Source organism: Cuculus canorus, chromosome 9 (genome assembly GCF_017976375.1).
Source record: "Cuculus canorus isolate bCucCan1 chromosome 9, bCucCan1.pri, whole genome shotgun sequence".
NCBI lineage: Eukaryota > Metazoa > Chordata > Aves > Cuculiformes > Cuculidae > Cuculus > Cuculus canorus.
Window position 1 is genome coordinate 26,411,510 of NC_071409.1, and position 19,916 is coordinate 26,431,425.

Sequence of the window (19,916 nt, forward strand, 5' to 3'; positions counted from 1 at the left end):
AGGTGCTGGGGGGGGGATAAAGTCAGAGGGGGGTCCGATGCCCCCCATCCCCTCCCACCGGCATCTGGGGTGCTCGGGGGCAGCGGGGGGATGTGGGGCTGAACCCCATCGCGCCCCACTTGGGGGTCGCAGTGACACCGGGAGCACCGCCGCCTGTCCGTCCCCCCCCCCAACACGGCGATGCGGTCGCTGTGTTATTCCACACCCGCGTTGTCCAAATATCCTGCGCGGCGAGGGTTGTGAGGGCCGTTTGAAAAGGGGCCAAGGAAGAAATTATGTAAAGAGCGAACAACAGCGGGCCTGGGTGAGGACACCGCCGCGGAAAGTCTGCCTCACCGGGGCCCCAGCTCTGCCACCGCACCGGGGTGCTCCCAAAATCCTCGCCCACGCGCTTTCGGGCGGCCCTGGGACGATCGGAGCCTCTCCACAGGGCAGGGGAAACTGAGGCACGGGAGGCGGGGGGGAGGTGAACGCAGGGATGAAGCTGTGGGGGACTGCGATGCCAACACGGCACCTCCAGGATCTGCCCCCCCAATTCCTCGGAGCAGCTGGATGCAGCACCTTGGGTGGCACCAAGGCTACGGGGCCAAAGGTGCCACGGGCAGCACGAGCCCAACGCTGCCAGGAGCCTCTGTCCCTTTAAAAATCTCCTGGAAGAAAATGGTAAAAGGAAAAGAGAGAGAGAGAGAGAGAGAGAGAGAAGAAAAACCATAAAAAAAGCAAAATCCAAAATAAATAAACGGCTACATCCGGATTTCTCCCCCGAGACGCTAATAAAGGCTCTATGAGTTTGATATGAATTACCCTCCCCGGCCGGTTCCAGCTGATCTTCTGGAAGGCATTAGGTTGCTCGCTCGGCCGGGGATGCCGAGGGGGGACACAGCAGGGGGACACAGCGGGGGCACTGCCAGCTCTTCTGGGGAGCCATGAGGGGCTGGGGGGCTTCTGGCTGTCACCCTCCCCACCTTGTGTTCACACAGCTGGGATTGCACCCACCTCGTGCCGTGTGTCCCCAGAATTCCTGGCTTCGGGCTCTGCTGGGACCCCACCACAAACCCAGCTCCCCAGTGACCCCACCTCAAACTCAACTCCTCAGTGATCCCACCTCAAACCCAACTCCCCAGTGACCCCACCTCAAACCCAACTCCTCAGTGATCCCACCTCAAACCCAACTCCCCAGTGACCCCATTTCAAACCCAACTCCCCAGTGACCCCAAGCCCAGTTCTCCAGTGACCCCACCTCAAACCCAGCTCCTCAGTGACCCCATTTCAAACCCAACTCCTCAGTGATCCCACCTCAAACCCAACTCCTCAGTGATCCCACCTCAAACCCAACTCCCCAGTGACCCCATTTCAAACCCAACTCCCCAGTGACCCCAAGCCCAGTTCTCCAGTGACCCCACCTCAAACCCAGCTCCTCAGTGACCCCATTTCAAACCCAACTCCTCAGTGATCCCACCTCAAACCCAACTCCTCAGTGACCCACCTCAAACCCAGCTCCTCAGTGATCCCACCTCAAACCCAGCTCCTCAGTGATCCCACCTCAAACCCAACTCCTCAGTGACCCCACCTCAAACCCAACTCCTCAGTGATCCCACCTCAAACCCAACTCCTCAGTGATCCCACCTCAAACCCAATTCCTCAGTGATCCCACCTCAAACCCTTCTCCCCAGGGACATGGGGACATGGTGGCCTCAACCTTCTCCCCCCTCCCCACCGTGAGCTTCCTCACAGGGGTCATCCCGGATTTCTGCCAAGGGTTTTTCCCTCTGGAGACCCTGGGAAGAGCGAATGAGGAGGGAGCAGCCCTGTCGGCAGCCATCGCGAGCGTGAGGGAAGGATTTTCTTCCAGGCAGGCTTTGCACAGGAAAGCACCCGAGGCTCCCGCTGCCCGGGACGGTAAATTGAAAGCAGCAAACGGAGCGCGGAGAACAGCTGTGGGCCACGGCCGGCAGCGACTTCCTCTGGGCCGAGCGCAGGAGCTGGTGCGAAGTTGGGCTCTGGGCTGGGAAGGCTGGGAGGAGAACAGGGAAAGAACCCTTTCCCCACACCATCTGGCCGAGCTCTGGCCTCCACCACCCTCACCAGGAGCAAATGTCCCTTTCCTCCACCCCTCTGCGTTTCCTCTGCCCCTCTTTCCGCCTATTTTATCCGTGTTTAGGGTGTCCAGCTGCTTGGTGGCCTCCAAAAAGAGGTTGCCCACAGTGGGGAAAGGGGGAATCGGTGGGGCTGTCAGGATGGGGTGGGGACCGGGCAGGTCCTGGAGGCATCCCAGGCCCTCATCCCACACCTCCCCTGTCCCTCCTGGCACCCTCACAGTCAACGCCTTGGCATGGGTCCCAGCAGAAGTTGGACCTGGTGGCTCTTCCAGGGCTTCCCAGGCACCCCGTGGAGGGGCCGAGGAGCCTGGTGGGTGCCGTGGGACAAACCGGGCCGGCAGGCACTGCCTCCAGGAGCAAGGGCTCAAGGCAGAGGTCCTCCAGCCAGCTCCAAGCCTGTCCTTTCCCATCACAACATTGAGGTTGCCCCAAATGAGTGGGAAGCAGCCTCCTGGTTCCTCCTGATCGCCACTCACAGCCTCAGCCCACGAAAAAAACCTTGGAAACCCTTTCCAGCCTCGGAAAACCACTGGGAAAGAGCATAAAGCCCTACCCACCCCCAGCCAGATGCCGTGTGCTCGAGGGGGGGCACGTGCGGAAAGGACCCGGGGAGCTTTTAACAATCCAGAAAGCGTTCAGCACGGATGCTTTGGAGCGGAGGGGACTGCGGGTCAGCACATGGTTTGGATTTGGCTCTCCCCCGCCCTCCCAGCTAATTAGGGTGAGCACAGAGAGCGTTCCCTGCGGATGCTGAACACGTGCGCAGCGCAAGCATCACCTCCCTGAGGGGGGGATCCGGCCCCGCGAGCCCCTTCCGCAGCCTGGTACCCAGGGGGGGTCCGGGCATTTTTTGGGGAGGGGAATCTGAGGTTTTAATGAAGGGGCTTGAACTAATTTTCTGGCCTGGGTTCAAAGAATGCAAGAAGGCGAATCACGCGCATAAATGCGGGTGTTGGGAAGGGGCTGGAGGGTGGCCAGGAGGACAGAGGTTACTGCAACACATGGTTCCCGCTGCCCCCGCGCTGCCCAAGCCCGCGGCGCTGCCCGCCTCTGCCCTCCGGGCCATGGGAACAGCGGGGACCCCTTTTCCTCTTCCACCACTACCCTGGGACCCCCTGAACCACATGGCTGAGGCAACCGATGGTTGCAAGTTGGCTGAGCTCCAGCGGCACAGCTCCGCGGCAATCGCACCCTCTGCCTCACCCCAGGCAAGGGAGCCCCCAGAGAGCGAGGAGAAGAGGCAGGAGGTCTCCAGGTGCTGCCAAGTGAAGGCTGTTCCCTTGCCTCGGAGCCTCTCGGTGGTGCCAGGAGATGCGGTGCTGCCAGGATGCGGGAGAGGAGCCGTGGGGCCATCAGGATGCAGGAGAAGACATGTGGTGCCACCAGGATGCAGGAGAGGAGTCGTGGGGCCACCAGGATTCAGGAAAGCAGTTGTGGGGCCACCAGGACGCAGGAGAAGGCATGTGGTGCCACCAGGATGCAGGAGAGGAGTTGTGGGGCCACCAGGATTCAGGAAAGCAGTTGTGGGGCCATCAGGATGCAGAGGAGTTGTGGTGGCACCAGGATGCAGGAGAGAAGCTGTGGTTGTGCTGGTGGCTGGAGACACCAGTGTAACTGGCGATGTAGGACCATTTACATGGACATAAATCTCATTCCCTGGGTGGAAGCCTGGTGAAAGGCTCTAATCCCACCACTGCAAAACCAGGGTTTGGAAATCCTGAGGGCACTGCCGGCTCTGGAGAGATGGGGTGCTGTACCCCTGCCACCCACAGCACCAAGGGCCACCCTACCGCCGCTGCCTCCCCCCACACCAGCCCCGGGCCCTGACCCACACCTCAGGGGAGGACAGGAGTGCAACGCTTCACCCGGGGGTTTCTCCAGGTCCAGGAGCAGTGCCAGCACCAAAACCAAACCAGGAGGCTCAAAGCAGTGCCTGAAGAAGCCCCATCCTCCACGGGGGCTCCTGGCAGCGGGTGACTCCGGTCGATGCAAGTGGAAGCTGCTTGGCACCGGGGTCCCCAAACCACATTAATGAAGACCTCAAACCTTCTGCGACCCCGCGCCAGCGAGTCCAGCAGCCCGTGGGGCCCGGGGCCAGCCGCGAGCACCTCCAGCATCGCAGCGTGGCGTCGGAAAGCAACACCGGATTTCCCAATCCAGCTGAAAGCTCCTCAGATGTTCTGCTGCTTTGATTATTTGACAGACCATGTTTTTTAAATTATTCTTATATAAATATTTACGTGTTTTTACAAGAACCATGCTTTGAGCAACAGACCACGGCAGAGGAAGGGACAGAGGGGAGGGGGCTGGATGCTGCGTTGCTCCATTCTTGCTTCGCAGCTCAGCTTGGGGTTGACCACAACTGGTGGGGGACGCCGGGCTGCACCCATGCCCAGTGCCCCGGGTGATGTACGCTGGGTGCCGACAGCTCCCCTCAATAAAAAGTGGCTGATTGGTGTGATCCAGCCCCTTGCCCTCGCTCACCTGGCTTTTCTCTCCGTGGGGAGCAGAGCCCGGCCAAGCTGTGGACCAGCCAGGGGCCAAACCACCTACTGCGAGGTGCGCGGTGCTGGCCGCTGCTGGGAGCCCCATGCTGCCCTACGCATGGCCTCGGAGTCGGCCCCAGCCTCATGCCTGGCCCTGGTCAGAAAAATGCCACCCATGGGCACCCTGAACTGAGGAAAAAACTCATTGCCCCGCCACCGGGCAGCAGAGAGGGGGATGGCTGCCAGTGGGATGGAGATGACTCCTCTGTTCCCTGCCCCTACCATGGTTCCAGCTCCTTCATCCTCTCTCCCACCCTGGTTCCAGCTCCTCCATCCCCTCTCCCACCCCGGTTCCAGCTCCTCCATCCCCTCTCCCACCCTGGTTCCAGCTCCTCCATCCCCTCTCCCACCCCGGTTCCAGCTCCTCCATCCCCTCTCCCACCCTGGTTCCAGCTCCTCCATCCCCTCTCCCACCCCGGTTCCAGCTCCTCCATCCCCTCTCCCACCCTGGTTCCAGCTCCTCCATCCCCTCTCCCACCCCGGTTCCAGCTCCTCCATCCCCTCTCCCACCCTGGTTCCAGCTCCTTCATCCTCTCTCCCACCCCGGTTCCAGCTCCTCCATCCTCTATCTCACCCTGGTTCCAGCTCCTCCATCCCCTCTCCCACCTCTGTTCCAGCTCCTCCATCCCCTCTCCCACCTCTGTTCCAGCTCCTCCATCCCCTCTCCCACCTCTGTTCCAGCTCCTCCATCCCCTCTCCCACCCTGGTTCCAGCTCCTCCATCCCCTCTCCCACCCTGGTTCCAGCTCCTCCATCCCCTCTCCCACCTCTGTTCCAGCTCCTCCATCCCTTCTCCCACCCCAGCCCCTAACCCTCGCCCATCCCTTGCCCCCCGTATCGGGGGGGGGACGCAGCGGGTGCTGGGAACCCTGCAGTGCAGATCTGCTGAGAGGAGATGATGGAGTGGGGGCTCTGGGGGCTCCTGCAGCCCCCACATCCTCTCCCAAAGCCCCAGGGCTGCAGAGGAGCCCCTCGCTGCCGTGAGGACCCTCCCCATCCTGCTTCCCAGGACCATTGCTGTGTTTTTGGGGAAGGATGAGGGTGAGCCCCCCCTCATCCCCTCCCCCTCCCCCAGATGGGATCCACAACCCAGCCTCGAGTTTTCCGCTGAGCTCAGCAGAAATTCACCCAGAAGGTCAGTGACCAGAGAAAGGGACGATCCATCATTAAATAAATTGTTTTCATTTCCCAGGATAAAGTGGAGGAAAAGGAGGAGCGGGGGGTGGGGGTGGACCAGGACTGTAAAAAGAAAAGAGCACGAGGGAGGAAAACAACCCCCCGCGCTCCCTGCCATGAGGAGCCCTGGCTCCTTCTCCTTCCCCCTGCTCCCGCAGGGCTTTTACAGCCAAAGCTCTTAATGTGATTATAATAATTATTTCTTTCCTAGCGTTTCCCCCCCCCCCTTTTTTTTTTTTTTATTTTGTTTTAATAAACATTCTCTTTTGAACTGTGGCTGGGGGCAGCCAAGGCTCCAGCTGAGCCCTGGCCCGCAGGAAGGAGCAGGGGGCCTGGGGAGCGTGCGAACGCACGGGTGCGTGCAGGCAAGCACGTGTGCACGGGAGCGCCTGGGCAACCATGGGGGCACCTGGGATGGGGCCCCACGAAGCGGGTGAGAACCCCCTCGGCACTGGGAAACCCGGGGGTAGCCCGGGGACGAGCAGCCCAGAAGGTTCCTCTCCATCCCTCCCAGCCCAGGGGGTTCCTCTCCATCCCTTCCAGCCCAGAGGGTTCCTCTCCATCCCTTCCAGCCCAGGGGGTTCCTCTCCATCCCTTCCAGCCCAGGGGGTTCCTCTCCATCCCTTCCAGCCCAGAGGGTTCCTCTCCATCCCTTCCAGCCCAGAGGGTTCCTCTCCATCCCTCCCAGCCCAGGGGGTTCCTCTCCATCCCTCCCAGCCCAGAGGGTTCCTCTCCATCCCTCTCAGCCCAGGGGGTTCCTCTCCATCCCTCCCAGCCCAGGGGGTTCCTCTCCATCCCTCCCAAGCCCGGGTGCCCCATCGAACCCCTCCTCGCAACCCTGCTCTCCCCACTCCTCTGTGTGGTCCCCCCCCAGCCCCAGCGCCAGGCTTTGAAATCTGTTGAAAAGAGACCCTTTTTGCCAAAATAAACAGCCTGTCATGTTAAATTACTCGCTCTTCCCCTCTACCTCCCCTGCCTTCATCTCCCCTCCCCATCCCAGCCTTTTGTGCAGCTCCAGGCGGACTCGTGACTCCAGTGGGAGGCTCGTGGGGTGCAGGGGTGTTGATACTGGGGCTGGGGCAGAGCCAGGATGCTGAGGTCGAGCATCACCCACCTCCCACAGCGTGGTCTCCCTGTCTCCTGCCAGCTCCTCCACCCACCAGCTCAACCCCCAATGTCTTTTGGCTGGGCGTGATGGCATCTTGCAGGGATGGTGCTGAGCCAGGGTGCTGCGGCTGGACATCACCTACCCCCTGCATCCCTGTCTCCCACCAGCTCCTCCAGCCAACAGCTCCACCCGCAGCGCCTTTCTGCTGGGTGTGATGGCATCTGGCAGGGCCTGCTGCTCAGGGGTGATGCTGCCCATCCTCTAGAGGGGCGAGAGGGCTCCCTGCAGCCCCTCGCCCACCTCTGCCATGTGGGGTACTCCCCCAACTCCAGGATTTTTCCTTTCTCTTGCTTGCCCTCGCTCTTATTTTTGAGTCATTTCTCTCTCTCTCTCCTGTTTCTAACAGCGTGAAAATCCGTAGAACCATAAAATGCCGAGATGGAAAAAGAGCGATTAGGTCATTCAGCCCGGCCCTCCTGCCAGCGCCAGGCTGTTCCCCGCCAGCCTCCGGGTGACTCGTCCACGCCTAGCACCGTGCGCTCCAGCCGCGCCTGCCATGGCCAAACTTACCTTCATAGAATCACAGAATGGTTTCTGTTGGAAGGGACCTCAAAGCCCATCCAGTCCCACCCCCTGCCATGGGCAGGGACACCTCCCACTGGATCAGGGGCTCCAAGACCCATCCAACCTTGAACCCCTCCAGGGATGGGGCGGCCACCACTGCTCTGGGCACCCTGGGCCAGGGCCTCCCCACCCTCATCATGAATAATTTCTTCCTAATGTCTAACCTAAGTCTTCCCCCTTCCAATTCAAAGCCATTATCCTTGCCGGGCAGTTCTCCCTTCTCTTCCCCAGTGGTGATGGGCTACGTTTGAGCCTGGTGCTGGGTTTCCCCATCCTGGTGCTGCCCTGAACACCCGCGCCCGGCTGTGCCGCTCGTCCTGGCCCACGGCCCCGTGCAGAACTCATCCCTGTGCTGTGTTGGAGCTTCCTTCGCATGGGCTGGGGCTTTGGTGGCCTCCTAGGGCGCACAGTGGGCCAGCAGTGAGCCATGCCCCAGCGCCCCTGGAGGAGCAGCGGTGTGCGGTTGTCTGCCCTTTCTCCCCATTCAGGGTCTGGGATGGGCACGTGTCCCGCCCGGCTTGGGCTGAGCACCCTCCAGGATGGGCCTGGGTGGGGGTGAGGTGACAGCCCAAGAGCTTTGGCATCAGGGATTCTGCCACTTTCGGCTCTTCTCTGGATGCCAACTGGCTCGTCCTCTCCAAGTGGTGATGGAGGGCAAGAACGAGCTGTGTGGGCAGCCCTGGCCAGAACAAGTGGTCGCCGTGAGGGTCTCGGGGGGCCCTGCTCAGTTAGGGTGAAACCAGGAGCACAGGGCTTGGGTGAGGAGATGAAGAGCCTGTTGCCCACCATCAGGGGTTTAAAATCTAGCTGGGGCTTCCCATCCCTGGGCATCCTGAGTCTCCAGGCGATGAAGAGCCCAGGGTGGCTCACCGCCGTCGTTCGTGCTGCACACACAGGAGGACGCTTTGCAGCTCGAAGCTCTGGCTCTGTTCCCTCTTGGAAGGCATCCAGGGCTCCCTGGAGCTCAGCTGGGGAAGGACAGATGGCCATGAGGGACAGATCTCTACCTTGAGGTCAGCTCCTCAACTGTGCCGGACTGAAGAAGGCACAAGGACAAACTGGAAACAACCCTGGGGGATCAGGAAATCTTATCCAGGCTACATAAAAGAGCCATAAAGAGCCTGAGCCACAGGAGGTGGGAGGGCTGGCCCCGAGCCCCATGGCTCTCTCTTCCCTCCCCAGCAGTGGTCCCAGGGCCCCACGCTCAGCCGTGACCTCCTTCCCACACAGGTTCCTGCTGCCACGGAGCCTCCCCCACTCCCTTCCCTGCTCTCACCAAGGCCAGGAACGGTTTGCAGGGAAGCTCAGGATTACTGAACCGAGAGCACTGCCTTCCAGCCACAGGCTGGAATTATTAGACGATCCAGCCCAGGGCTTGGGAAGTTGGGATTTGTGGGAGATGCTGAGTGTCCTCACCTGGAGCCCTGTGTTCACGTCTGGAGGCCTCAGCACAGGGAGGACATGGAGCTGTTGGAGCGAGTCCAGAGGAGGCCACGGAGATGATCCATGGGCTGGAGCAGCTCTGCTATGGGGACAGGCTGAGAGAGTTGGGGTTGTTCAGCCTGGAGAGGAGAAGGCTGTGGAGAGACCTTAGAGCAGCTTCCAGTGCTGAAAGGGGCTCCAGGAAAGCTGGGGAGGGGCTCTGGATCAGGGAGGGCAGGGAGAGGACGAGGGGAATGGTTTTCAGAAGTAAGAGGGGAGATCGACAGGAGATCATCAGAAAAAATGTTCTCCTGTGCGGGTGGGGAGGCCCTGGCCCAGGGTGCCCAGAGCAGTGGTGGCTGCCCCATCCCTGGAGGGGTTCCAGGCCAGGTTGGATGGGGCTTGGAGTCCCTGATCCAGTGGGAGGGGTCCCTGCCCATGGCAGGGGTGGGACTGGATGGGCTTTGAGGTCCCTTCCAACCCAAAAGCTTCCACGGTTCTATGACTGAGGGCGGGTATGAAAGTACATCTGGAACCACCAGCTGGTCTGTGCCCACTGTGGCTGGTGCTGTCCTACCCGCAGGTAGCCTGGGGGCTCAGCCTGTGCCCTGCAGCTCCTGAGGTGGTCAAGACCCTTCTCAGATGGGATGCACCTTTATTTGCCTCGTGGGAATCTCAAATCTGTGTCAAACCAGGCTTGAACCCAGGGTTCTCAGCCTGGTTCCTGACACCTGGTCCTGTTCCCGATGGCTGGAGCATAGAGCTGGGCACCCCATGGTGGATGTGGGGTCCCACCACCCTGCCATACACCCCACAGCACCCTCAGGTTCTAGCGTAAACCTGCTCCCAGTTCCTGTGGGAGCAACTGAACGGTGCTGGGCCGGGGTAGGAGGGTGGTGATCCTCCTTTATTTGGCACTGGGACACAGCCAGCACGCCGCCGCGGTGCTGGGAGCAGTGTGGGAGACCACAGCGTCACCCCAGTGCGGCAAGAGCCCCTTGTCCTCATGCTGGGCTGCCCGGGGGCCACGGCGTGGCTTGGTCCCCTCCCTGGTGCTGCCCCAACGGGACGCGGTGCTCGGGGCAGCTCTCGCTGGCGCTCGCCCAGCAGCGGCGCTTGTCAACGCCCGGCTGTGGCTTCCCTCCGCCCGTCCCACTGCGTTCCTCCCTGCCGACGTGTTTTTCCCTCCTGCTTGAAGCAGGCTTGGGATGATCACGGCACGGCAATGGCAGGCAGCGCTGTGCCCTGGCACAGCTACCTCGGGGTGATTGTGTCCCGCGAGACGCAGTGGCTGGAGCATTTCCAGCGAGCTGAGGACATCCTGCTGACACTGCTGGAGGACGTCCACACCAGGGAGCCTCGCTTCCTCGTGGACTATGCCAGGAATCTGGAAGCCTTTGAGTTTGCTCTCTGTGCCTCTGAGGACTCCGTCACGGTGGAGGTGCCACTACGGATCGACGGTGACGTCCTGCAGGTGCTGCCGTGCCTGCCCAGGGACACCCCAGGTGGGCGCTCCCCAGGGATGGGGACCTGCCACCTGCAAGTGCCCTCTCCAGCGACCGACTTGGAGGACTGGACAAGTGTCGTGGGGGTGATGGAGCAGGGGGGTGGTGCGAGGTGCCTGGCTCCAGGCAAAATCCTCCAGCACCTGAAAGAACTCCTGATTTCAGCCATCGTGCACTGCCGGCGCTCCTTCCTGCTTCATCCAGGTGCGTAAGCCAGCAGGCGCTTCCCCGGCCGCGAGCTGCCGCCGGCACGGCTGCGGAGACCAGCTCGGCAAAGACGGGCTGGGGTGGATGTCTTGGGGACACGAGCGAGCCATGCACGGGGACAAGGGTGGCCCTCCGCTAGGGGAAAATGCAAACTATTCCCTACTATCCCACGGCAGCAGAGCCATCCTCAGGCATAGAATCGTAGAAAGGGTTGGGTTGGAAAGGACCTTAAAGATCATCTAATTCCAACCCCCTGCCATGGGGGCAGGGACACCTCCCACTGGATCAGGGGCTCCAAGACCCATCCAACCTGGCCTGGAACCCCTCCAGGGATGGGGCAGCCACCCCTGCTCTGGGCAACCTGGGCCAGGGTCAACCCACCCTCAGCGTGAAGAATTTCTTCCTAATGCCTCATCTAAACCTTCCTCCTTCCAATTTAAAGCCATTCCCTCTCATCCTATCACTCCATGCCTTTGGAAAAAGCCCCTCCCCAGCTTTCCTGGAGCCCCTTCAGGTGCTGGAAGGCAGCTAGGAGCAGCATCTTTGGGGACGACACAGTGCGGAAGGGATTGTGGGAATGCTTTTGGGGGTCCCATCAGCTTCTTTGCACATTTCCATTTCCAAAGGTGCTTCTTGAAGCCAATTTCAGCCCTGATGGAAAGAGGTTGTGGGAGGACCAGAAAGTGTCTTAACTCAGCCCCAGCAAGCCCACCATTCCTTCTTTCTCCTCAAACAAGCGAGAACCCTTCATCTCCCTTTACCCCCACAACCTGAGACCTTTCCTGGTCCATTTTTCTTGGACCACACTGTTTTTCTTGGCAGCGTTCAGGCGCCCAGCAGCACGGCCCGTTCAGCTGCTCGGGGCTTCCTGCCATGCCCACACCCACCAGCCTGGCTCTGAGCCCCGCTGGAGCGATGTTCCTTCCCGAAAACCCCACTCCAGGGGTTTGGAGAATGGCTTTCACCAGGGAACAGCAGCCAAACCACAGCATTGGAAAGAGATGAGTCGAGCGAGGCGGGACGTGCCCACGGGTGTTGCGGCACACACCCGGTTCAGCCTGCGGGACCGGCTGCGGTTACCTCCTCACCGCGGCCAAACCCTCTGCATCCAGGTGACCTCAGCGCTGAAAACCTGCAGGAAGATGCCATGGAGCTCTCGCTGCTGATCCGTGGTGGTTGGAAGACTGTCCGCTTTGACATCGTCCCTGTGGTGAGGCGGTACCAGGAGCCACTCCGGCTCGAGGGGCGTCAGTGCGAGAGGGTTTTTCCCGAAGGCAGTCTCCGGAAGGCCACGGAAGAGGCTCACTTCGTCCCTGCCTCTCCCCACTGCTGGAGGTGAGCAGCTCAGTGAGGTGACCCAGCCCATGGGTCCCCTCCGGGGCAGCGGCGCTGCTGGGCGGAGGCAAAAAGGGCATGAGAAAGTGGAGGGACGTGTCAGTCACCCCTTCGTGATGCCCGATCCCGCTGCCCGGCCACATTTCAGGCAGCTCAAGGGATGAGGGAGGGGTTGCAACGGAAGGAGTCACCCAAATGGTTCTTGGGTGCTCAACCCTGGCCGCACGGAGGGTGGCAGCTCCCAGCTCCCCGCCTGGGCTCGGGGAGCAGCAGGGTGATGCGGTGCCTCCCGGCGCAGGCTGTGGCTGGGAGGGAGCCGGTGGCACACACGTCACCTGCCAGCACAGCTGCCCAGCCCCAAGGAGGAGCTGAGCGTCTGGCCGGACCAGACCAGGCTTCTTTTGGACACAATGCAGCCCAGCTGGATGCTTGGCCTCTCGGGGGGTCCAACCCATCGTCCTCTCTGGGACAGCCTGCAGCCTCCCCGCTGCACGTAGGGAAGCACAACCCCACGTCGCCCTCCCTCTTGTCCCTCCTGGAAGTAGAGCTGCTCATCTCCTGGGTTCCTCCGGCCAGAAATGGGTGCTGGGCGTGGATCCAGGATGCTGCACACCCAGGGCCATGTGGGTGGCCAGGAGGGATCCCCATTCGTGCCAGGTCACTGTGAATATCCTCACCCCACCTGGGAGGATGAAGGTCTCCATCTCCTCTCTCACCAGACCGCACTTTCTCTCACCAGATCCTCCACTCACATCCCCATCCTGAAGCTGCTCCAGGCAGTGGACACTCTGAAAGGACCTCGCCTGGACAGCCTTCGCCTGCTTGAGCAGCTCCGCAGCCAGGACTGGGGAGAGGAGGGTAGGAAAGGTGGTCTCACCTTCAACCACCTGAAGGTAGGTGGGTTCTGCTGGTGGGATTTTTCAGGTAGGTAGAGCCAAGGCTGCTCTCCTGCACCCCACCACCAGGTCACTGGTGAAAGAAGACCCCACGTACCAAGCCCAGGTGCCAGCAGTGCTTTGGGATGTACCAGCCCGTGGCTGCATCTGGAAAGGATGTGCTCCACCAGCCATGGTTAGAGGGGCTTGATTCTTCTTCTGGGCAAACAACAGGCACTTGTGGGATTGAACCAGGAACCTCCAGCCTGAGACACCCTGAGCGCTGAGAGCTGGAACTCGGTGTCGATGTGCTGGTTACCCCCTGGCAGCTGTGTCTGCAGGGGCTATGCTGGGGACGGCGTTGCTGTGCTGCAACTTGTCCTGTGCCCCAACACGCTGGGAGGTGCCTGTGCAGGGCTGAGGGTGACAATTCCTCTGACAAGACCCTCCTCTCTCCACCCAACCTGCTCTGAGCACTCTGGACCCACAGCAGCAGAGGATGCCCTTCCGGAAAGGGGCAGTGTTGGGGACGGCACCTGGTGGCACAATCCAGGTTTGCCCTGGCTTGTAGCAGCTCTCTGGGACGGGTGGGCAAGGAGGCAAAGTCATCTTCTGCTTAGAGAACAGCTCCAGCCCCGAGTAACCCACAGCCTCATGGGTTTTGCTTTATGATGCATTCTTAAGTATTTCATTTTTTAAGCAAAAGGGCACAGCGTGCAGCTGTCCTCCAAAAAAAATAAAAGCATCTCCTGCTCCAGCCCACTGCGTGTTGTGCCCATTGCCACCGAAAGGCAGCAGTGCCAAGCCAGCACGCTGCCAAGGGAGCTGGCACGGCCGCTGCTGGGGGTTCTCCAGCCTTGCCGGTGGCTGATGGGGACGGCAGGCAGGGGGGGTTCACCAGTGCTCAGTTCCTAGAGAAAGCTTGGGCGTGTTGTTTCTGAGCTGGGACCTGCCTCGGAGCTGAGATGGAGGCTCTCTTAGGGGAGCGAAACACAACTAAGGGTTGGTGGGACATGGGCTGCACCAGCAGCAGCTCCGAGTGCCTGCGGAGCCCCGCGCTGCCGAGGGCTGGATGCCCACCTTAGGGCTCAGCCCCATGGGCAGTTGTGTGGTGACCTGTGCAGTGTGGAGGCACAGCCGTCGTGGGGAGCGCCTCATCCCACATCCTCCCCTCCCTCCCCACAGATGGTGCTGCTGTGGAGCACAGAGCTCTTCCCCTCCCCAGAGGACTGGCAGGATCTGGAGGGATCTGTCTACCGGCTCCTGGTGATCCTCCTGCGCTGCCTGGCCACGCATCGCCTGCCCCACTTCCTGCACCCAGAGGAGAATCTCTTCCACGGAGACTCCTCAGAGCTTGCCTCCCTCTACTGTAAGGTGGAGAGCTTCGCCTGGAACCCCCGGCACTTCCTCTACTTCCATTTTGGCCCCCCAGTACGCCCCGGTGGCTCGCAGGGAGAGCCCGGCACCCGAGCCCTGCTGCAGCTCCCTGCTGAGGACACGTCCTACTGGGACACAGCCTACTTTGACATCCTGCTCAGCCAGGTAACTCAAGCCAGAGACCCTGGGCTGCTCTCTCTTGGCAGAGTGTGGCAGTGCCAGAATTCACCTGTCTTGGGCAGCTTGGGATGTGCTGGAATTTGCCTCCCACGCACTGCCCGCGCCCCCGCGGAGGGTGGCAATGCTGGGGCTCGAGCAGAGCGGGGAGTGACCCCACCTGCCTCTGCTTAGTTCCAGGTGTACCAGATCCAGGACAACACGCGCCGCTCAGCCATGTCCCAGCTCCTTTCCAAGATCCGGCAAGAAATCCCGCAGCAGAGCTGAGTGGGGCCCCCAACGGGTGTCTCAAAACTCGAGGAGGTGCAAAGCGAGCTGCACGGCCAGGGAGCAGCACGCTGGGATGTCGCTTTATTGAGGGCAGGTGGAACCGGGGGGGTGGGCACTCATCTGGTGCGGTGGGGTGGGGATGCGCAGCCTCTCAGCACAGCCCAGGTGAGCATTTCATTACGGGACGCTTAATGTGGGGGGAACGGTTGGTGTCCTGGGCTCTGCTGCAGGGACTGCGAGGGGGTGGGTGGGAGGCGAGGGGACCTGGGCTCAGATCCTGCATCGAGCCCTTGTGTCAGCTTGAAGAGAGTCTGCCATGCCCTGGCACCGGAGGAAAGGGAGAATCTGGGGGGCCAGGCTGTCAGGGTGAGGAGTGACCCTGTATGGGGGACTGGGAGAAGGGGTTGTGAGCCACATCACACCTCTGCTGAGCTGCAGCCCTCACCTCCACATCGCCCGTTCTTCCAGCATCTCCTTCCCGCTCTGGCTTGAGTTGTTGGGTGTTGCAGCACGTCCTGCCGCATCCCAGGGAGGCAGCGGAGCCCTCTGCCTGCAGCCGGGCATGGGGCACAGAGCCTCTCCGCCTTGTCTGGACCCCCCCGTGCAGGGGCGCTCAGAGCCGGCTGCGGTGGCAGCTCCCGAGGGCATCACGCAGGGCGCGCAGCACACGGTCCACGTTGCGGCTGGTAGAGTTGCAGCCCATGAGGCCGATGCGCAGGACCTGGGAGGAGAAAGGCCAGCGTGTCCTGCAGTGCCCACCTTTGCGGCTGTGCCCCGGCCCTGTCCCCCTGCCAGCGGAGCCGCTGGAGGCAGAGCGCAGGGTCCTGTGCGGAGCAGGGGGCATGCAAGGAGCCAGGCGTGGCCGCGCGGGAGTGCATGGGCACAACTCCCTCTGTAACACGTGCTTCCTCTAAAGACGTGTCACTCCGCTAATTACGTGTGCGGTTGTTCAATTACGCGTGGCAATTGTGTGTGGTTAGGAGCCGCTCTGCAGTGCTGCAGGCGACGGGACGCATCCAGCCGTGTGGTTGCTGTTTGCAGCCCCAGAGCAGCAGTTACTCATGGAGCCGCTGATGGACGCGGCTGCAGCCGGGCTCGGGGCCCAACCATGGGCGGTGGGGTGGGAGGACGATGCCCACCTTGCCCGCTGAGGGGCCCAGGCCCCCGGCGATCTCGATGGCGTGCTTGTCCATGAGGAAGGCTGTGATGTCCTTCCAGTCATAACCCTCAGGCACCTTGACAGTGGTGATGGTGGGAAGTCTCGCCTTCTGGGGAGGAGAGAAACCAAGTTAAAGCTGCAGCTCCTGGCCATGGTCCTGTCTCCTGGAGAGCCTGGCAGCCTGTGAGGAGAGAGCATCAGTAGGGGGAGAGCTTTGCCTCCAGCATCAAACCCTGCGCAGACAACGTCTGCAGCCACACAGGGCCGTACCCTCGTGCCGCCCTGGCGCTGTGGCCGTGGGCTCGCCTCGCACTCACCTCCTCCTTCACAAAGAGCTCAAGCCCCAGGTCGCGCAGCCCCTGGCACAGGCGGCTGCAGTTGGCCCGGTGGCGCTCCCACGAGCTCTCCAGACCCTGCAGACAGAGAGAACGGAGAACATCCCTGCTGCTGGTGGGGTCTTCCTGCATCCACCGCTCCCCCAAGCCCTGCCGGTGCCCCCCTGCCTGCCTGGTGCCACTCACCAGCTCCGCCAGCATGGCCAAGCCTTCCCGCAGGCTGAAGAAGCTGTTGATCGGCGCTGTGTGGTGGTACCTGCAAAACCCAAGGGGCACCCAGGGGGGTTCGATCCATCTCAAGGTGTGAGGGGCTGGGGTGTGGTGACCTCCCTCTCGCGCACCCAGCACAGAGAGGAGGCAAAGCCCCCCAAGGCTACGTTGCGGCCAGCAGACAGGGCAAGGCAAGCAAGCCCCCAGCTGGGCGAGGGCTGTGGTGGGACAGCAGTGACCATCTGTCCTGGAGGGAGCCGCTTGCCCTCACCTTCGCGGCTCGCCTTCACAGCCCCAGTAGTTTGCCAGCCAGCTCATGTCCAGGTAGAAGGATGAGGGCTGAGTCTTCCTCCTCAGCATCTTCTCCCTGGAAAAGCAAATTGCTGGGAGCCAGACCTCAACTCCTCCATCTCCAGGATGGGGTCAGAAGCGGGCACCAAGCTTGGCTCCAGCACTCATCACTGCCTGGATACCCCACCGAGCCACAGAGTGGTTGTGGGGGGTGTGACAGCCTCTCCCCAGGCCCTTCGTCTTCCCCCAGTGGGATGGGGCTGCCCTTACCTGGCTCGCTCGCTGAATGAGATGGGGGCACTGCCAGGGGGGGCGTTGAGGACCTTCTGAGACCCTGAGTACAGCACGTCAATCTCTGCCCGAGAGGGAAGGCAGCTCCTTAGGGACCAGGGACTCCTGACAGAGTCACTCTGAGCCCCTCCAACCCAGCTTGCACGCAGCAGGTGGGAGCACGTGGTGGCACACGCTGCACGTCCCACGTATTGGGCAGCTTTGGGGGACACCCTGGCTCTGCTGATGGTCCTCTAAGGGGAACAGGCACTTTGGCTGCTGGTGGACCAGTTTCTAGTGCTGCTTGCCCAAAACACGGGTGATGGGGCTGACCCCACTGCCCTCCCTTCCTGGCCCAGGCTTGAAGGTCCCTTGTCTCCTGGGTGATGTGATGGCACTGAGGATCTTACCCTGCTGGTCCATGAAGATGGGGGCTCCCCCAAGTGATGCCACTGCGTCCACGAGCAGCAGGCAGCCGTGCCTGTGGAAGAACAGAGCTCAGTCTGGTGTTCCCACCACCTCCTCTTGCCATCCCTTTCCATAGAATTGTAGAATGGTTTGGGTTGGAAGGGACCACAAAGCCCATCCAGTTCCAAATCCCCCTGCCATGGGCAGAGACCCACTGGACCAGGGGATCCTCTCCCTCCAGCCCCAGCATCCTGGTCTCCCCAAGGCCATGTGTCTCACCGGCATCAACCACTTCCAGGACAACAGTGCCGGAGGAGAGGGGCCTGTAAATCCCCACGCCCCAATCCCTGATGGCAACCTTGGGTGACCACCAGCCCCTGTGGGTGCCAACCATGCACTGACCGGTGACACAGCTCGCCCAGCCCATCCAGTGGCTGCAGCACCCCCGTGGAGGACTCGCCATGGGTGATGAAGAGCACCGAGGGCTTGTGCCGTGCCAGACCCTGCATGGAAAAGAGGAGAAGGTGACTGTCCTTGGGGCTGGCTCACACCCACTGCCTGCACCACCGCTGGCACTCACCTCCTCGATGTCCCGCAGGGTGAAGTACTCGCCTGGGGGCTTCAGCAGCTCATGGACATTGGCTCCTGGGAAGGATTTGAGCAGAGGAGAGTGAAGGTTGGCCGTGCTTCCCACCGGGCAGCCACCAGCTCCGTGGGGGAATCAGGGCCAGGGTCTCGCCTGCTGTCATTTGCCCGGTGGAAAAGCAATAAACCACAGCAAATGGAGGGACATCACCCAGGAGAAACCCTGGAGCGCTCTCCAGCTGCAGAAGCCATAACGCTGGTCACTGCTGCCGGGGTGGGGACAGCGAGCCAGGCGTGACATTCTGGCACCCTGCCTGCCCCCCCTGCCCCCCGAGCCCCCCGGTGTCACCCGCCTGTCCCTGCACACCCAGCCTCCTGGCGATGTCGGCAGCACGTTGTCCCCAGATGCCGTTGACGGCCACCAGTGCCGTGTCGCCGCGCTCCAGGACGTTGAGCAGCGCAGCCTCCATGGCGCAGTGACCGGTGCCGCTGATGGCCAAAGTCAACCGATTCTGCGTCTGGAAGGCGTACTGGATGCCCGCCTTGATCTCGTCCATCACCTGAGGCAGCAGGGGTTCCACTGGCACGGCTGTCGCCCCCCTCGCTGTCCCAGCCCCTCGTGGGGGATGAGGGAGAAGAAGGGAGGAAGGTTGGGTGGGGGCGGCTCACCTGCAGCACCTCGGGGTGCATGTGGCCCAGGAGCTGCCGGCCACCCGCAGCCAGGATGCGGGGGGGCACGTTGCTGGGTCCTGGTCCCAGCAGCAGCCTGTCCGGCACAGCCAGGGGCTGGAGCAGTTCCTGGGGCGGGGGGACACGGAGCAGGCTGGTGGCCACGGTGCGCTTCGCCATCTCCAGGAGCTGCGGCCAGAGGAGGGGAGCGGAGGAGGCTGCCCGCGCAGCGCTCAGCATCCTGGGCCAGCAGCGTCCAGCACCGCTGTGGACCCTGACCCTGCAGCTCAGTGCTCCCCCCGCCAGCCCGGACTCTGCCCCCGACCGCCTCCTTGTCCGGTTAATGTGCCACCAGTGCCATCTCTGCTGTCTCAGCCGCTTCATTTTGGGGGTGTCCCACCTTGCTGCTGCTGGGGGTGTTGCTACCCACGCACCCCAGCCTCTGGCAAGCATCCATGTGGGCGCCTTCCCCATGGCCACCAGGACGCTGTGGTTGACGGTTCCCAACACCATCCCTGCAGGTGGGATCCCTGCTCCTGGGGCACAGCTCCTGTGCCGTGGGACGGTCTGCCACAGCCACCGCAGTCATGACTCCTCCAGCAGCACAAAGCTCGGTTGCTCAGGTCTCCGTGACCAAGGACCTGCCTTGCAAAGGGCACCTGGAAGAGGCTGCCCTTGGGGTGGTTTGCTGAGGGGCAGCACCACGGCGTGGGACACAGCCGCAGTCGCTGCCGCAGCGAGCTGGGCTCCGTGGGTTCAGCCTGGCTTGTGGGCAACACAGAGTGTCCTGACGATGCCACAGGTCACCCGTTCCTGTTCAACATGCTGTGCCTGTCACCCTTCAGGCGCATCCACAGTCCATCGTACCGTGCCCACCTTCTGGCACGTTCTCTGCCATCCAAAATCTGAATCGCTAAGGAGTTGCCAAAGACCAAGAGCCACTCAGTGAGCAAAGCTTTGGGTTGGACATGATGGTTATGGGGTGGAAAGTGTCTCTCCGGGCAGAGCTGAAGGCTTTTGGGGCAGGCGTGAGGAGCTGGCGTGGTGCCAGGCAAGAGCAATTCTGGTTCATCAGGTCATGAGGAGCTGAGAGCTGATGTGGCTGATGTCACATGGATTATGGAAAGCACAGACTGCCTGGGCACTGCTGCCTGGTTGTCATCTACCAAAGTGAGGACAAGAGGTCCTGATGATGTGCTGAGCCAGCCCCTCGTACTGTGTTCCTTTGGCTGAGGGGACTCCCCACCACCAGGATCGCTGCCAGATGCT

General features: G+C 61.8%; 2 protein-coding genes across 2 annotated transcripts; one reads left to right on the forward strand and one right to left on the reverse strand.

Moving 5' to 3' along the window:
- Window positions 1-9,871: 9,871 nt before the first annotated feature.
- Window positions 9,872-15,147, forward strand: MAB21L4 (mab-21 like 4). Its single transcript, XM_009567751.2, has 5 exons — window positions 9,872-10,683; window positions 11,799-12,021; window positions 12,761-12,914; window positions 14,082-14,438; window positions 14,625-15,147. Exons 1-5 carry the CDS (start codon window positions 9,981-9,983, stop codon window positions 14,715-14,717), a joined length of 1,530 nt encoding a protein of 509 aa, XP_009566046.2. The 5' UTR covers window positions 9,872-9,980; the 3' UTR covers window positions 14,718-15,147.
- Window positions 15,148-15,193: 46 nt separating this feature from the next.
- Window positions 15,194-18,941, reverse strand: AGXT (alanine--glyoxylate aminotransferase). The gene is made up of 11 exons (XM_054074248.1): window positions 18,648-18,941; window positions 18,346-18,538; window positions 17,974-18,038; window positions 17,796-17,896; window positions 17,396-17,466; window positions 16,986-17,070; window positions 16,696-16,791; window positions 16,401-16,470; window positions 16,197-16,292; window positions 15,860-15,988; window positions 15,194-15,441 (listed from the first exon to the last, which is right to left on the reverse strand). Exons 1-11 carry the CDS (start codon window positions 18,885-18,887, stop codon window positions 15,334-15,336), a joined length of 1,254 nt encoding a protein of 417 aa, XP_053930223.1. The 5' UTR covers window positions 18,888-18,941; the 3' UTR covers window positions 15,194-15,333.
- Window positions 18,942-19,916: the final 975 nt, after the last annotated feature.